General features: G+C 35.5%; 1 protein-coding gene across 5 annotated transcripts in view; it reads right to left on the bottom strand.

The window, feature by feature from the left end:
• TSNAX (translin associated factor X) overlaps positions 1–13,944 on the bottom strand; it is a 186,515-nt gene that overhangs the window by 138,869 nt on the left and 33,702 nt on the right. For 2 of the 5 annotated variants that reach the window (XM_081570369.1, XM_081570370.1), the window contains 2 exons: positions 12,897–13,024; positions 7,496–9,155 (listed from right to left, as the gene is read on the bottom strand). In XM_081570369.1, the coding sequence (XP_081426495.1) occupies positions 8,778–9,155; positions 12,897–13,024 (506 nt within the window). In that variant the 3' untranslated portion in view covers positions 7,496–8,777. Of the gene's footprint in view, positions 1–7,495; positions 9,156–10,046; positions 10,212–12,896; positions 13,025–13,944 lie in introns of those variants that run through there. The other 3 variants (XR_014076830.1, XM_081570371.1, XR_014076831.1) reach the window with 2 other exon arrangements.

Here is a 13,944-nt window from a genome sequence, read left to right as displayed (position 1 = left end):
CTGGGTTGCCATTTCCTACTCCAGGGGAGGCTCCTGACTCAGAAATTGAACCCATGTCTCTTGCATCTCCTGCACTTGCAGGCAGATTCTTTACCACTGCACCAACTAGGAAGACCCTAGTACCAAGTATCAATAGGCAATGCCCAGCATGGTCCACTCCTCTGGCTTGCAGCACTCACACCCTTCCAGCTAGCTTTGAACCTCCAAACCACTTCATGCTTCCATCTAATGTAATGCAATGATCTTTCATGCAACTAAAGTGGTTCACTTTCTCCAAAGAGGGGAGAGAGGAAGTCCAATCAGTCTCTACTTATCTCTGGTCTCCATTCCTCTTTTAGTTCAATACGACTTGTTTCTGCAACTGCTCCCAATGTGAGAGCTGACATTTATAATTTTCTTCTTCTACGCCTCCTTCTATGTTTCCTATGCCTTCAGTCAAAACCTCAGTTAATTGAGATGCTTTACCTGGAGGGTGCCTCAAATAGTGATTGCTAAAGATCAGTGCCATTAGGATTCTGCCTCTTTGATGTTGCCAAAGCCTTCTATCCATTCTCCCTCCACGCAGGGACATACTAAGAGGTGTTCAAACTACTGCGGGTGTGTATGTGTGTGCATGCTCACATGTGCACTTGTGGGTACTATTAGGTAGACAAGGAGTTTTGGAGGCTTTTATTTGTATTATGAATATGGAAAAAAGTTCTGGACTTTGAGTCTTGTGTTCTTATACTTCCTAGATGCTGTTTCATCATGTTTCTTAAGCAAGACTCGTGGTTTAGCATGTGTAATTGCTTATACTATTCCAAAGATCATTGAGATGGATTACAAATAGGATTTTCCTCCCAAATTGTAGACCAGTAAAAAAAAAAGTACTTTTGATGGCAAAGGCACAGCAACAAAAGCAAAAACACTATGGCTGATTTGCACTGTTGTACGGCAGAAATCAACATAACGTTGTAAAGTAATTATCATCCAATTAAAAACTTAAAAAAGCAAAAACAATTAAGTGGGACTACATCAAACTAAGAAGCTTCTGCTCATCAAAAGAAACAATCAAGCCATTAACAAAATGAAAAAGCGATCTACTGAATGGGAGAAAATATTTGCAAGTCATATAACCAAAAAGGGTTAATATTCAAAATATATAAAGAATTCACACAACTCAATATCAAGAAAACTATTGATATAAACAAACATTAAAAATGAGCTGAGGAATTGGACAGTTTTCCAAAGAAGACAAACAAATGGCAACAGATTCTTGAAAGGATGCTCAACATCATTCATGAACAGGGAGATGCAAATCAAAACCACAATATTACCTCACGCCCATTAGAAAATGCTATTATCATAGAAGACAAGAGATAACAAATGTTAGAAGGGTGGGGAAAAAACAGAACCCTAGTGCATTGCTGGTGGGAATGCAAAGTGGTGTAGCCATTATAATAGAAAACAGTAAGGCGTTTCATGAAAAAATTAAACACAGAATTATATGATCCAGCAATCCCACTTCTAAGTATACATTCAAAAGAAATGAAAACAAGATATCAAAAAGATATCTGCACTTTCATATTTACAGCAGCATTATTCACAATAGCCAAGGTATGGAAACAACATAAGTGTCCATCAGTGGATAAATGGGTAAAGATGTGGTATATACAGTCACTCTCAGTATCCAAAGGCAATTGGTTTCTCCTGCAGATACCAGAATTCATGGATATTCAAGTCTCTTAAATAAAATAATGTAGAATTTGTACATAACCCATACATATCCTCCCACATATTTTAAATCACCTCTAAATTACTTATAATACCTAATACAATGTAAATGTTATGTAAATAATTATAGATATAGTATAAATAGTTGCCTGTATACAGCAAACTCAAGTTTTGCTTTTTGGAACTTTCTGGAAGTTTTTTCCCTGATATTTTTTGATCTGTAGTTGGTTGAACCCATGGATGCAAAACCTAAAGATAAAAAAGGGCTGACTGTATACAATGGAATATTATTCAGCCATGAGAACTTTCATTAGGGGACAAGTGAAGCAATAACTGGAACATTCTTCAACACAACTTCACTTATGGTTTAACAAACAAAAGAACCAAAGAAAATCCCACTACTTCATAAATCCTCGAAAATGCTTCATCTACTTAGGATCTTTGGATGTACAGTCTTTTATGATACATGGTAACATAAGAAAACATCTAGACCAGTAATTCTTGGCTTTTTAAGGTCAAAGACCCATTTGAGAATGATATGAAAGTTACAGGCATTTCTCATTAGAGAAACTCTCTAATATAGTATCAGCATTTCAGTCACACAACAAAATTGAGTATCTGCCCCTTTTGGAATATCACAAAGGAAATTGCATGCTTATGCAAGTGTACAATGTGAAAGACACTTTTGAATTGCTCAAATAACAATGTCTCCTGGGACTTCCCTGGTGGTCCTCCAGTGGTTAAGAATCTGCTTTCCAATGCAGGGGATGGAGATTTGAGACCTGGCTGGGGAACTAAGACCCCACTAAGTGGCAACTAAGCCCACGTGCCAGACCTAGAGAGCCCGCATGCTGCAACAAAGACACAGCACAGCCAAACCAAACAGAAACAAGGTCTCTTAATCTGGGTCTCAGGGACTTAGTTTTAGAGCATCCATAGATGGACTTCTGAAGGTGTATGCATCTCCTTAAATTACATGCAAAATTTTGCAGATATAGACTATCCAAGAAGTTATATTCCTGGGTTCTTCATGCCCTGAAAAGCATTTTCACATAGATTATACTGTCCAGTCATAAAAACACCTGAGAAAAGTAAGGCTGGTATTATTTAACAGATAATAAAACTAAGGTTCAGAAAGAATAAGGCTTGAGGTAAACTTGTTCAAGGTCACATGTAATATTAAGAACCACAAAGAGTGGTGTGCTATTGCAGAAAGGCTGTCACCTAAGTTTCATTAGACATGGTTTCTAATCCTAAATCTCTATCTAGTGTAGTAGGTAACCTTGAGCAAGCTACTTAACCTCTCTCTAGGTCTTAGTTACACTATTTATATATTTATTTATGTATAAAGGGGGTATTGAGGAGTGGATATTACCATTTCCTGGCTGCATCAGAGCTCTAAGAATCAACTGAATTTATATAAATGCACTTGTCGACAAAAGGTAGTAAGTCCTATAGTCCTACTGTTAACCCATGGGTTGGAATTTAAAGTATACATCATTTAAAACCTTTCAAGTCTCAACAGCAAAAAAAGATTGAGTTGCAAATGTGACACCTATTGACTTGAACAAATTATTGACCATGAGGTACTTCCTTGACTTCCGGGTCCAAGTATATCTAGTTCCACTTAGCTGAGTTTTCTAGGCTCATCCATGATGCAAGTACCAGCATTTAATTTTTTATGGCTGAATAAATATTTCAGGGCCAGAGTATGATCAGTTGATGGACATTTGGGTTGTTTCCACTTTTTGGCTGTAAATAACACTGTTGGAAACATTTATTTATGCACAAGCCTCCCTCTCCGTCTGTTTTTTTTTTTTACTCCCCTCCCTTCCTCTTCTTCCTTCCTTCCTTTCCTTCTCTCTCTCCTTCTTTCATTATATGGAAGACATAGTTATAAAAAATATACATGTAGTGAATGTACAGTGGTACTTCATGATTTTGATTTGCATTTCCCTTCGCTCCAGTACTTGCCTAGAAAATTCCATGGACAGTGGAGCCTGGCAGGCTACAGTCCATGCGGTCACAGACTCAGACACAACTAAGCAATTGAGCATGCACAAATGCAATGGTTAATGATGTTTAACATCTTTTCCTGTGCTTATTGGCCATTTGTAGGTCACTTTTACAAAACTATCTTTTCAATTCCTTTGTCTACTGTTAAATGGCATTGTCACTTAATATTAAGTTTTAAGAGCTCCTTATATATTTTAGATACATTTATCTATTATCATTGTACCATTATATTATCACATTATGATGGGCAAACATTTTCTCCCATTCAGTGGGCTGCCTTTTCACTTTCTTGATAGTGTCCTTTGATATTTAAAAGTTTTACTTTTGATGGATGTTTCAATTTATTTTTTTTTCTTTTGATGCTTGTTCTTTTGATGTCAGACCTAAGAAACCAGTGCCTGATCTATGGTCAAGAAAATGTACACCTATTTCTAAGGATTTCATAGTTTTAGTTTTTATATTTGCTTTGTTCTATTTTAAATTTTTTTTTTTAATTTTATTTATTTTGGTTGTGCTGGGTCTTGTTGATGAGAGGGCTTTTTCTCCAGTTGCAAAGAGTGGGGCTACGCTCTAGTTGCAGTGTATGGGCTTCTCATTGCAGTAGCTTCTCTTGTTGTGGAGCACAGGCTGTAGGATATGCAGGCTTCAGTAGCTGCAGCTCCCAGGCTCTAGAGCATAGGCTCAATAGTTGCGGCTCATGGGCTTAGTTGCTCCTAAGCATGTGGGATCTTCCCAGACCAGGGATAGAACCCGTGTCTCCTGCATTGGCAGGAAGATTCTTACCACTGAGCCACCAGGAAAGCCCTTAAACTTTGTAGAATTTGAAGAATCTAACTTCATTCTTTTCAAGGGAAGCTCAGATGTCCCAGCACCATTTTTTTAAGACTATTCTTCCCCCGTAGAATAGTTTTGGCACCTTTGTCAAAAATCTATTGACTTATTCAAACCTACAGAATGTGCACCACCAGAAGTGAACTGTATTATATACTATGGGCCTTGGGCAATTATGACAAGTCAATGTAGTCACATGCATTGTAACAAATGCAGCAACCACTCTGCTGGGGGATGATAGGAGATGTACATGTGGGGCAGGGGATGTATGGAAAATATCTGTATCTTCCTCTCAATTTTACTGTGAAGTTAAAACTGCTCCTGAGAAATAAAATCTTTAATTAAAAATTCAATTCACCATAGATATGTGGATTTCTTTCTAGAATTTGAATTTTATTGCACTGATCTATGTATCTATTCTTACACCAATGCTACACTATCTTGATTATTGTACCTTTGTCTTAAGATTCAAAATTAAAAACATGTGAATCCTTCAACTTTGTTCTTTGTTTCAAAGATTTTGTTGTCTATTCTGTGTCTTTTGAATTTTCAAATGAATTTTAGGATCAGACTCTTCATTTCTGCAAAGTGAAGTTGCAATTTTCATAAGGACTGCATTGAGCCTACAGATCAATTTGCAGAGTATTGCTATCTTAACAATATTAAATCTACAATTTCATGAACACAGGGTGCCTTTTTCTTCTGCAACATTTTATAGTTTTCAGTGTACAATTTGCACTTAGGGTCAATTTATTTTTATATATTTTATTCTTTGTAACGCCATGGGGTCACAAAGAATCAGACACAACTTAGTGACTAAACAACAAAAAATGCAATTATTGTCTTGATTTCCAGATTTCTAATTGCTAGTGTATATAAATACAACTGATTTTTATATACTGATCTTGTATCCTTCAACCTTGCTTAATTCATTAATTAGTCCTAACGGTCTGAGTGGTTTGGAGGATTCTTTATAGAGGTTTTCTATATATAATATGTTATCTCCAAATTGAGATAGGTTTACCTCTTTCTTTACAATTTGCCCTTTGTTTCTTTTTCTTGCTTAATTGCCTTAGCTAGAACCTCCAGTACAATGTTGGACATCCTTGCTTTGTTCCTTATCTTAGAGGGAAAACTTTCAGTTCTTTCACCATTACAATGTTGTGTGCTTTACAGATGCCCTTTACCAGGAGCTTCCCTGGTGGCTCAGATGGTCGAGTTCGCTTGCAAGGTAGGAGACCTGGGTTTGATCTCTGAGTTGGGAAGATCTCCTGGAGAAGGGAATGGCAATCCACTCTAGTATTCTTGCCTGGAGAATCCCATGGACAGAGGAGCTTGGCAGGCTACATACAGTCCTTGGGGTCGCAAAGAGTTGGATGTGACTGAGCATCCATGCATGCGTGCATTTACGAGGATGAGAAATTTCCTTTCTGAGTTTGTTGAGTATTTGTCATGAAAGGGTGTTGGATTTTGTCAAATGGTTTTCCTGTTTCTACTGACATGCATCATGTTTTTTTCCTCTTCATGCTGTTAATATGGTTTATTTACTGATTTTCATGTTGAACCAACCTTGCATTCCTGAGACGGAATTCCACAGTGTTCATGGTGCACAATCATGGTGCTGGGTCTATTTTGGTTTATAGTGTTGCTCAAGTCCTCTATTTCCTTACTGTTCTGTCTCGTTTGCCCATCCATTATAGGAAGCTGGGTATTAAGTTATCCAACTATTACTGCTGAACTGTATATTTCTCCCTTCAATTATCTCAGATTTTGCTTCATGTATTTTGGGACTCTGTTGTTTTATATACATACATATATATATATATATTTGTGATTGCTATATATTCCCAATGGATTGAGCCTTTTACCATTCCATGTTGTTCTTTGTCTCTAGCCAAAAAAAGTGTTGAAGTCTATTTGTTTAGCTCTCCTGGTTACTGTTTGCATGGAATGTCTTTTCCCATTCTTTTAATCTATTTGTATGTCTCAATCTAAAGTGAGTCTTTTGTAGTTAGCAAAGAGTTTGGATTAAGTTTTTTAATCCATTTCACCAATCTCTCATTTAAATAACATCTTTCTTTGAGGCACCTTCAAAAAGCCCTAGGGTTCTGCAATCTTTATTATGGAAAAAACACTGATTTAATACATGCAGCAATTACTTATGAAAGAAATAACCCAGTTTTATTTTAGAATTTTTCAGGAACTTGCCATGTTACCTAGAACCAGCTTCTTTTTATAATAAAGATGAAAACCATTATCACAGGTGATGGTATCAGAGCAACCATTTTAAGACTGAGAGACATTCAGGATATACTTAGAGATTCTCTACAATCCAGGCCTAACCCTACTGTATTAGTATAACGTGCAATGCAGAAATGCATCAATAGCCATGGCACCAATCCACCTGTAGCAGACAGTGCTGACCATGAACCCAAGGCCATTTCCCCTCCCCTATGATGGTAATACCCCAATTCAGTTTCTTGTGTTCACTCTTCTCTCAGATTATGGACACTTTAATACATTAAGGTGATCTCATCTTCCTTTCCACTAGCTGGTTTAAAGGGATAGGAAAGTTACCCAGTTTGGGTCAATGAGAGGTGAAAGGATGTCTTGCCTGAAACTCTCATTACTTCTGGACCCATTTTAAGAAATCATAAATCTCTATATTAGGCGAGTCTGTATCAAGTTTCCTGTTAAGGCTAAAAATTCTGTAACAGTTTGGTGAAGTATTTCTCAACTGATCAAAAAATAAGCTAAACTATTATATTTTAATATTTTATTCAAAGAGTTCAGTTTTAAACATCTGTAAGATATTCATCAACTTCAAGTGGCAAAAGAAACAAAAATATGTAACAAAACTATTTCAGCTGTATCTCTGAATAGGGAAACCAAAAATACATACTACCACCAGAATAAACAACAAACAAACCTAGTCTATTAGGCATGTATATATTTTATTTTCCTTTAGGTGATAATTTTTGGAAAATTACACTTTCCAAGAATAAGCCCTTGCAAACAGAGCTGCTAATCTTTCCAAAAATAAAATCCAATATCTAGACTCTCAAAACTCACAAAACCAAAAGGAAATGTCTAGTTGTCAGCCAACAGTGCCATGCTCAAGTCAGTTTCACACCACAGGGAATAATCTATAACTAATTTTAGTAGGCAAATTCCAATTCTAAATATTACTAGTGAGGCTACTTCTATTACTAGTGATACTACTTGTTACTCCCAACTGTGTTGACAATTGTCTTATTGCTGAATTGTATGTGATAAATCTTCTTTGGCAACTTTTTATGTATCAATTAACACAACCGGACAACTATAAAGGTTTGGGTTAACTTAATACTTCAAAGATTTCAAAACTTCATTATAATTATTTAGATGTAATTTTTATAGCTGTTAGAATAGAAAAGCCTCCAAACATGCCTAATGAAATATAATAACAAGAAAAATTACTAAATAATCACTAGCTTTTCAGTTGTGTGTGCAAGTACATAATTCAGCTCAAACTTAGTGACAATTTACAATGTTAGTGCCAATTCTCTATCAGACTTTCTGTGATAAAGGACAAAAATTAAATGTAGAAACTAACATCTGGGTACCTGTCAATTTTTCTGGAAGGCTGTTTCATATGGATTCAAAATAACCTAAAATTAGCCAGAATATAGTATGAATTCTCACTACAATACTTCATTGAATTAAAGTACATTAATAATCATTTTAATTCCTATTCTATGGAATAAGCCTATTTTGGAGGCTCCGCACAAAATTACCAAGAAATCTAAACAGGAAACTCAAGTCCAGATGTGTAACTAAGAAATCTTTCTATATATTAAAAAAATCACCAACTTAAACTATAAATGTCTTCCACTAAATATTACCACTCCAAAATTCACACAAAGTAAATTAAAACATGTATGGCAGAAAGTGCACTCTGAAGCATGTTCACATTTAACAAAGATAAATGACAAAGTTTAGCCAGCAAAAATTCAAATAGGTCTATATGCAAACATCTGTATGCAAATTTTCATGAGTAAGATATAAGAAATGATTCATTTTGGTAATTTTATGTACAGCCTCTATACAATTTAAAACAAGTACAACTGAAAACATTTCTAAAGCCACAATAAAGTCAAATGATATACTAAATAACAGTCTTACAAATTGGTCTCTCTTAGGAGTTCTTAAGAGAAAAACAACTGAGTAGTGTTATCCTAAGAAATGCCCTCCTCTTGATCAATCATTTCTGTCTTAACTGAAAAGACATCTGCCAGCATATGTTTTGGAATTTCTGAACCTCTGACTTTCAAGGCATAACAAGCATTCTCCACTTTGGCCAGACTTTGTTTCAAAGTATACAGCTTCTTTGAAACCTCATAAGGTCCAGTGTTGCCAATGAATGAAAACCCATCATAAACCTGACGTAAAAACTGGCTCACTTCAAAGGGAGTGTCAATGTCCCCATTCCCGACACTGTTAATGCACATTCGCATCAACTCTCCAGTTAAATCACCCACTCCCAGAAGGTAATCAACAGGCGTGATTTTCAGTCTCCAAGTACCGCACTGCTTATCCTGTGCATCAGAGGAGGGCTGGTAAAAAAAACACACACACACACACACACAAAGAAAATACACTGTGAAAAAGAGTGACTATGTATACATATAAGGTACAAAATCAACAGCAAGTCAATCATACTAATCTTCTCTAAATAAAATGATCCATTTTGTTAAATGACCATTCAAGATGTTACAAGAAGAACTCATGCCCTCAGCAAGGAGTTGAATTTACGACTTCAAGATAATTCTGAAATCTAGTATTGTACCATTATAAAATCAACCATTTCCAACTTCACTTGACATATAAAATACAGATATTCTTAAGGCCTAATGACTTCATCACATGACAATGACTTACATATTTAAACGGCAAATCATAAAGCCCTCCAGGTTTATGATCCAGTCATGATTTTCTCAGTCACTTAGTCCCTTTCTGGCCTCTCCTCTGTCCCCACTCACCACTGACCATCATGATTTAACACTCTCTTGCTATATCCTCCTCAGTTTCTTCAGACTCCTATTTTTCTACTGCACCTGCTCAGCAAAAACACACCCTGAACCAGTATTAAAAACTATTCTTGTTAGTGCTTTATTCAAGTACTGAGTACCACTAGGCTAAAAAAAAATAATAATGATCACAACTGTATAGAATTTGTACCACTACAAATTACTCACCAATCCTTTTACTTATGTCTTAGATGGTTCTCGCCAGTCTCTTTGAACACTATTTCAAACCTTCACTACTTTTCTCCTCAGCCCCTTACTTAATCCCAAACCTCTTCACTCTCAGTAAACAATCTTGCCTACCTTCACTGGCCTGGTTATTTGCCAGATTACCTGGCATAAATTCTCTCAATTCCCTTATCCCTAAAAACAAAATAAAACAAAACAAAAAAACTTGTTTATGTCCACATCCATCTTTACCTTCTATCCTTCAGTCTCAGATGATGAGTTGTCCCTCCTCTTGTTTGAGGTTAACTCTTCCAAATGACCTTGACCCATCTCCTCCCACCTCTTCCAGGACCTTGCTTCATAAGGTGTATGCCCTTGGGCAAGTTATTTCATCTCTCTAAACCTCAGTTTCCTCATCTGTAAAATGGGATAACAGTACCTACCTCAGAGGTTTATTTTTAAGGATGAGATAACATTTACCAAGTTCTTGGCATAATGCCCAACACAAAATAAATACTCAATAAATGTTAGCTGCTATCACCATTACCGTCACCACATCAATCTCCTCTCTCCACATCAATTTCTCTCTAATGGATTCTTTCTGAAAGAGGTGATGTCTGAACTGTTATTAAAAGTCTGATGAGACTTAGGTGGGCTGCAATTATACTGAAGGACATTTCAGGCAGAGGGAACTGCAAAGGCATGCAGACGAGAACTGTGCTGTGTACTTGAGGAACTAGTGAGGTATTTCTTTAGAGTAAAATTTAAATAAGAAGTAGTACGGGATGAGTCTAGAAAGACAGAACAAGGGATAGAGCAAGGGGAGAAAGCCACAATAAGAAATTAGAACTTTACCTACAGGTAATAGAGACATTGAGAATTAAGTGAGCAAATGAGAGAGTCAAATTTAGGTTTTATAGATGATTCTGGTTGCTTTGTATCCAGGACATGAATCCTAACACTGTTGGACTTTTCAGAGACCATCTGTTCCAATCTTCTCAATATGGAGTATAAGTAATGAGGTCCCAGAAACACTGCAGGTAATATCACTAGTTAATGGTTAGAACTGGGTAAGTATTCAAAGTCAGCGCCCCAATTAGCCTGACCTGCTATGTTTCATTTCTATTAACTGTTAAGAGAGCTGCTATCTTTTTGGGAAGGACGGATTGTAGTGGGGGTGGTGGGGGTGTGGGGAAGTGGCTGGCATTTTTATAAGTCATTTATAAAAATAATTTTTGCTTAAGAAAACATTACTGTTCTTTGTTTCCATCATTAGACAGAAGGAGTTTCCTGAATATAACTAAAAAGTTGATTTCGAAGAAAAAAGCATGTTAAAAAAATCAATAAACTGTCAAGGAAATAAATTCTGCTTTACTGATAATATACATTAGAAACCAGGGAAAATAAAATTACTTAAAATGCAGTTTTTCACAATGGACTTGAAGTATTTAGGGAAAAAATATCAGGATACCTATAACTTAAACTAATTTAGCAAAAAACATTTAGATGAAGCAAATAAGGCATAATATTAACAATTATTGAATCCAGATAATGGGTACACAGGTGTTCATGTGTTACTATTCTCTCCACTTTTTTTGTGCATTAGAATTTTTCGTAAGAAGTTTTAAAGAATTAAATGGTTTAACACTATTCTCAATATGCAACTCAGAGCAAAATACCTTCCCCTATTGGATTTCCAGAATTTTCAGCACCGAGAAGAATCTTTAGCACTAAAAGGAAATATTATTTATGAATGTAGTCTTAACATTTTGAGAAGACACATGTGTATGATTATGACATCCTAATCTTAGAATAATTTACTACATAAATCCTCAGAATAGGGCATTTACTCCCATTTCTTTTTACTTTCTTGCCCTGATACTTCCATTCTGAATTACAGAAAACTGAAAGGGAAGTATGGTAACTTGCCTAATATATTTAAGAAGCAGGGTCACATAGGCTCCCCTTACTTCTTTCTGTAATTCAATCTTTACTAAATGAACCAAAAATATGAAAGAATTTTACTTTTCAAGATGAATTTCCTCAATAAACTTCGCATAATTTTTAAAATTGAGAAAATATATGGTTTCCTTGAAGTGAGCTATACCTGTCATGCCAAATTATCTCACTTTTCAGTATTAATATTTTATTAACATTCAAGAAAACATGATTTCCATACCTTCTTCCACCTTCTGCCTATATATCCTGACTGATTTTTCAAAATAATAATGAAAGAAAAACTGATGAAAAATAAAGAAAAGAAAAAAACTGTTTAATTGTACCTTGAAGTGTATTAGTATCTTAGGAGACTATCTAACACTCAAAATTTTACCTCATAGCCCGAATATTATATCTTGAAACTCAGGGGGAAAAAACAGTTATTTATTTAAAAGTTGAATTGCACTATTCCAGATACAAGCATTATGAACTCAGTGATTAAATTAACATCTCTCACTATATCATAACAACTTTATATTGGCTCTTATAATGACTACTCACCATTGAACACCTAGGTGGCATGTGCTGTACACTCCCTAATTTAAAACCTTTAAATCAAATCCTTTAAAACACTCCTTTGAGGTAGATACCTGGCACAGGAGTCCCTGTGGCACACGGTGAGAAACACTGGAAGAGTGACAAGGACACTCCTGGCTTTGGATTCAAGACACCTGGTTTCCAAGTTAGCTGTCACACTTGCTTGACCAGGGCTTGATAAGTTACTTAAACTCTGTAAAAGCCTTTTTGTGAAATGAGGGTAGTAATTCTTAGCTCATAAGTTTAATAAAAGGATTAAATGAGACAGTGTTTATAAAGGGCACATAGCAAATACACAGTAAAACCAAAAGTGGACTTACATAATAACCACTCCATAGTGCTTTACATAAAAGGGTATTGTTCCCCCCAACCTACCCACGGTTGTTGAGACACTAACTAATATATTTAGAAAGACCATTTCCCTAGTTGGGAATCTATGAAATCACACTTTAGAAAGAACATTTTCATCTCAATATTCTTTGCATTACAAGCCAATGAATCTCCTCCAATCACCACACAGCTGTATAAATTATGTAATAAATGTGAAATATGATTTTAAATTCTTACAGTCTTATTTTCTTTCCCATTGTCTTCTGTTGAAAAAATCAACTGTTTATTAATTTCATCCATACTGATAAGTGATCGTGTTTTGATGAAGTGTTGAAAAGAGACAGCCTCCACATATTCTTGCAGTCCTGAAAAACCAACAGGAAAATTACTAAGGAACAACCACTAAATTAGTAAGAATGTCATAGTAAAGAACTTCAAACTAATCATCACCTAGCTCAACAAAAGCTTAATGGCTATCTATTCCATCAGCCCTAGATTCGATCCTGAGAACACACCACCTGGGGATAGCTGGTGGGGACTAGCGCTGAACACAGCAAATGTTCCTGTAACTGAACTTAAGATGGCTCAGATAGAAATGTGTTCAGAGTCTCCTTTGTATTTCATGAGTCCATTAGTCTTAAAAATCTACTCTCTCCTACAGAGAAATGGCAAAGATTTTCAGAAAAGTACTTTTGTAAAGAATTTAAGAAAGGGCGATTACCAAAATTCTGGTAGGCTTTAACAGAACTTATACAGATTAGTTTTTGTTCCCTTAGGCAGCAAAATAGACAATGATTCAATCACATGAGATAAAGATAATTTGGCTCTTGCTTAAAATGTTCCTAGGTTAAAAAAACAAAACACTATAAATAATGAAGGTTAAAGTGTCAAAATTCAAAATACCATTTTCCTCACACTTCAAAATAAATCCTTTCTGCTTCAGTAGTTGAAGTTTGTTTTTGTTTTTCTTTAAAAAAAAAGCTAGTGAGTAATAATACCAGATGCACCAGATGTAAATTCTACAGAGTCCACTCTGAATTAAAGGTTGGTAAAGGTCAAAAATAGTACTATACTTTTTCAAGTGTTTTAAAACAACCAAATTCTATAGCCATAAATTTCACCATTATTTTATTATGTCTTAATCTATAAGGTAATACTCACAGGGAAAAAAGTGTTTCTTAAAATGACTATCATTACTGTCAGTTTAAGAAACTTGATCTTCTTCGTGAAGGCTTTATTGTAAAAAAAACCAGGAAGAGGAAAGTAATTTCAGAAAGAAAAGTCA

This window comes from Giraffa tippelskirchi, chromosome 2, assembly GCF_054371585.1.
Source record: "Giraffa tippelskirchi isolate mGirTip1 chromosome 2, T2T-mGirTip1v1.2.pri, whole genome shotgun sequence".
Taxonomy (NCBI): Eukaryota; Metazoa; Chordata; class Mammalia; order Artiodactyla; family Giraffidae; genus Giraffa; species Giraffa tippelskirchi.
Note: the sequence above shows the minus strand (reverse complement) of the source record. Positions and strands in the feature narration are given on the sequence as shown.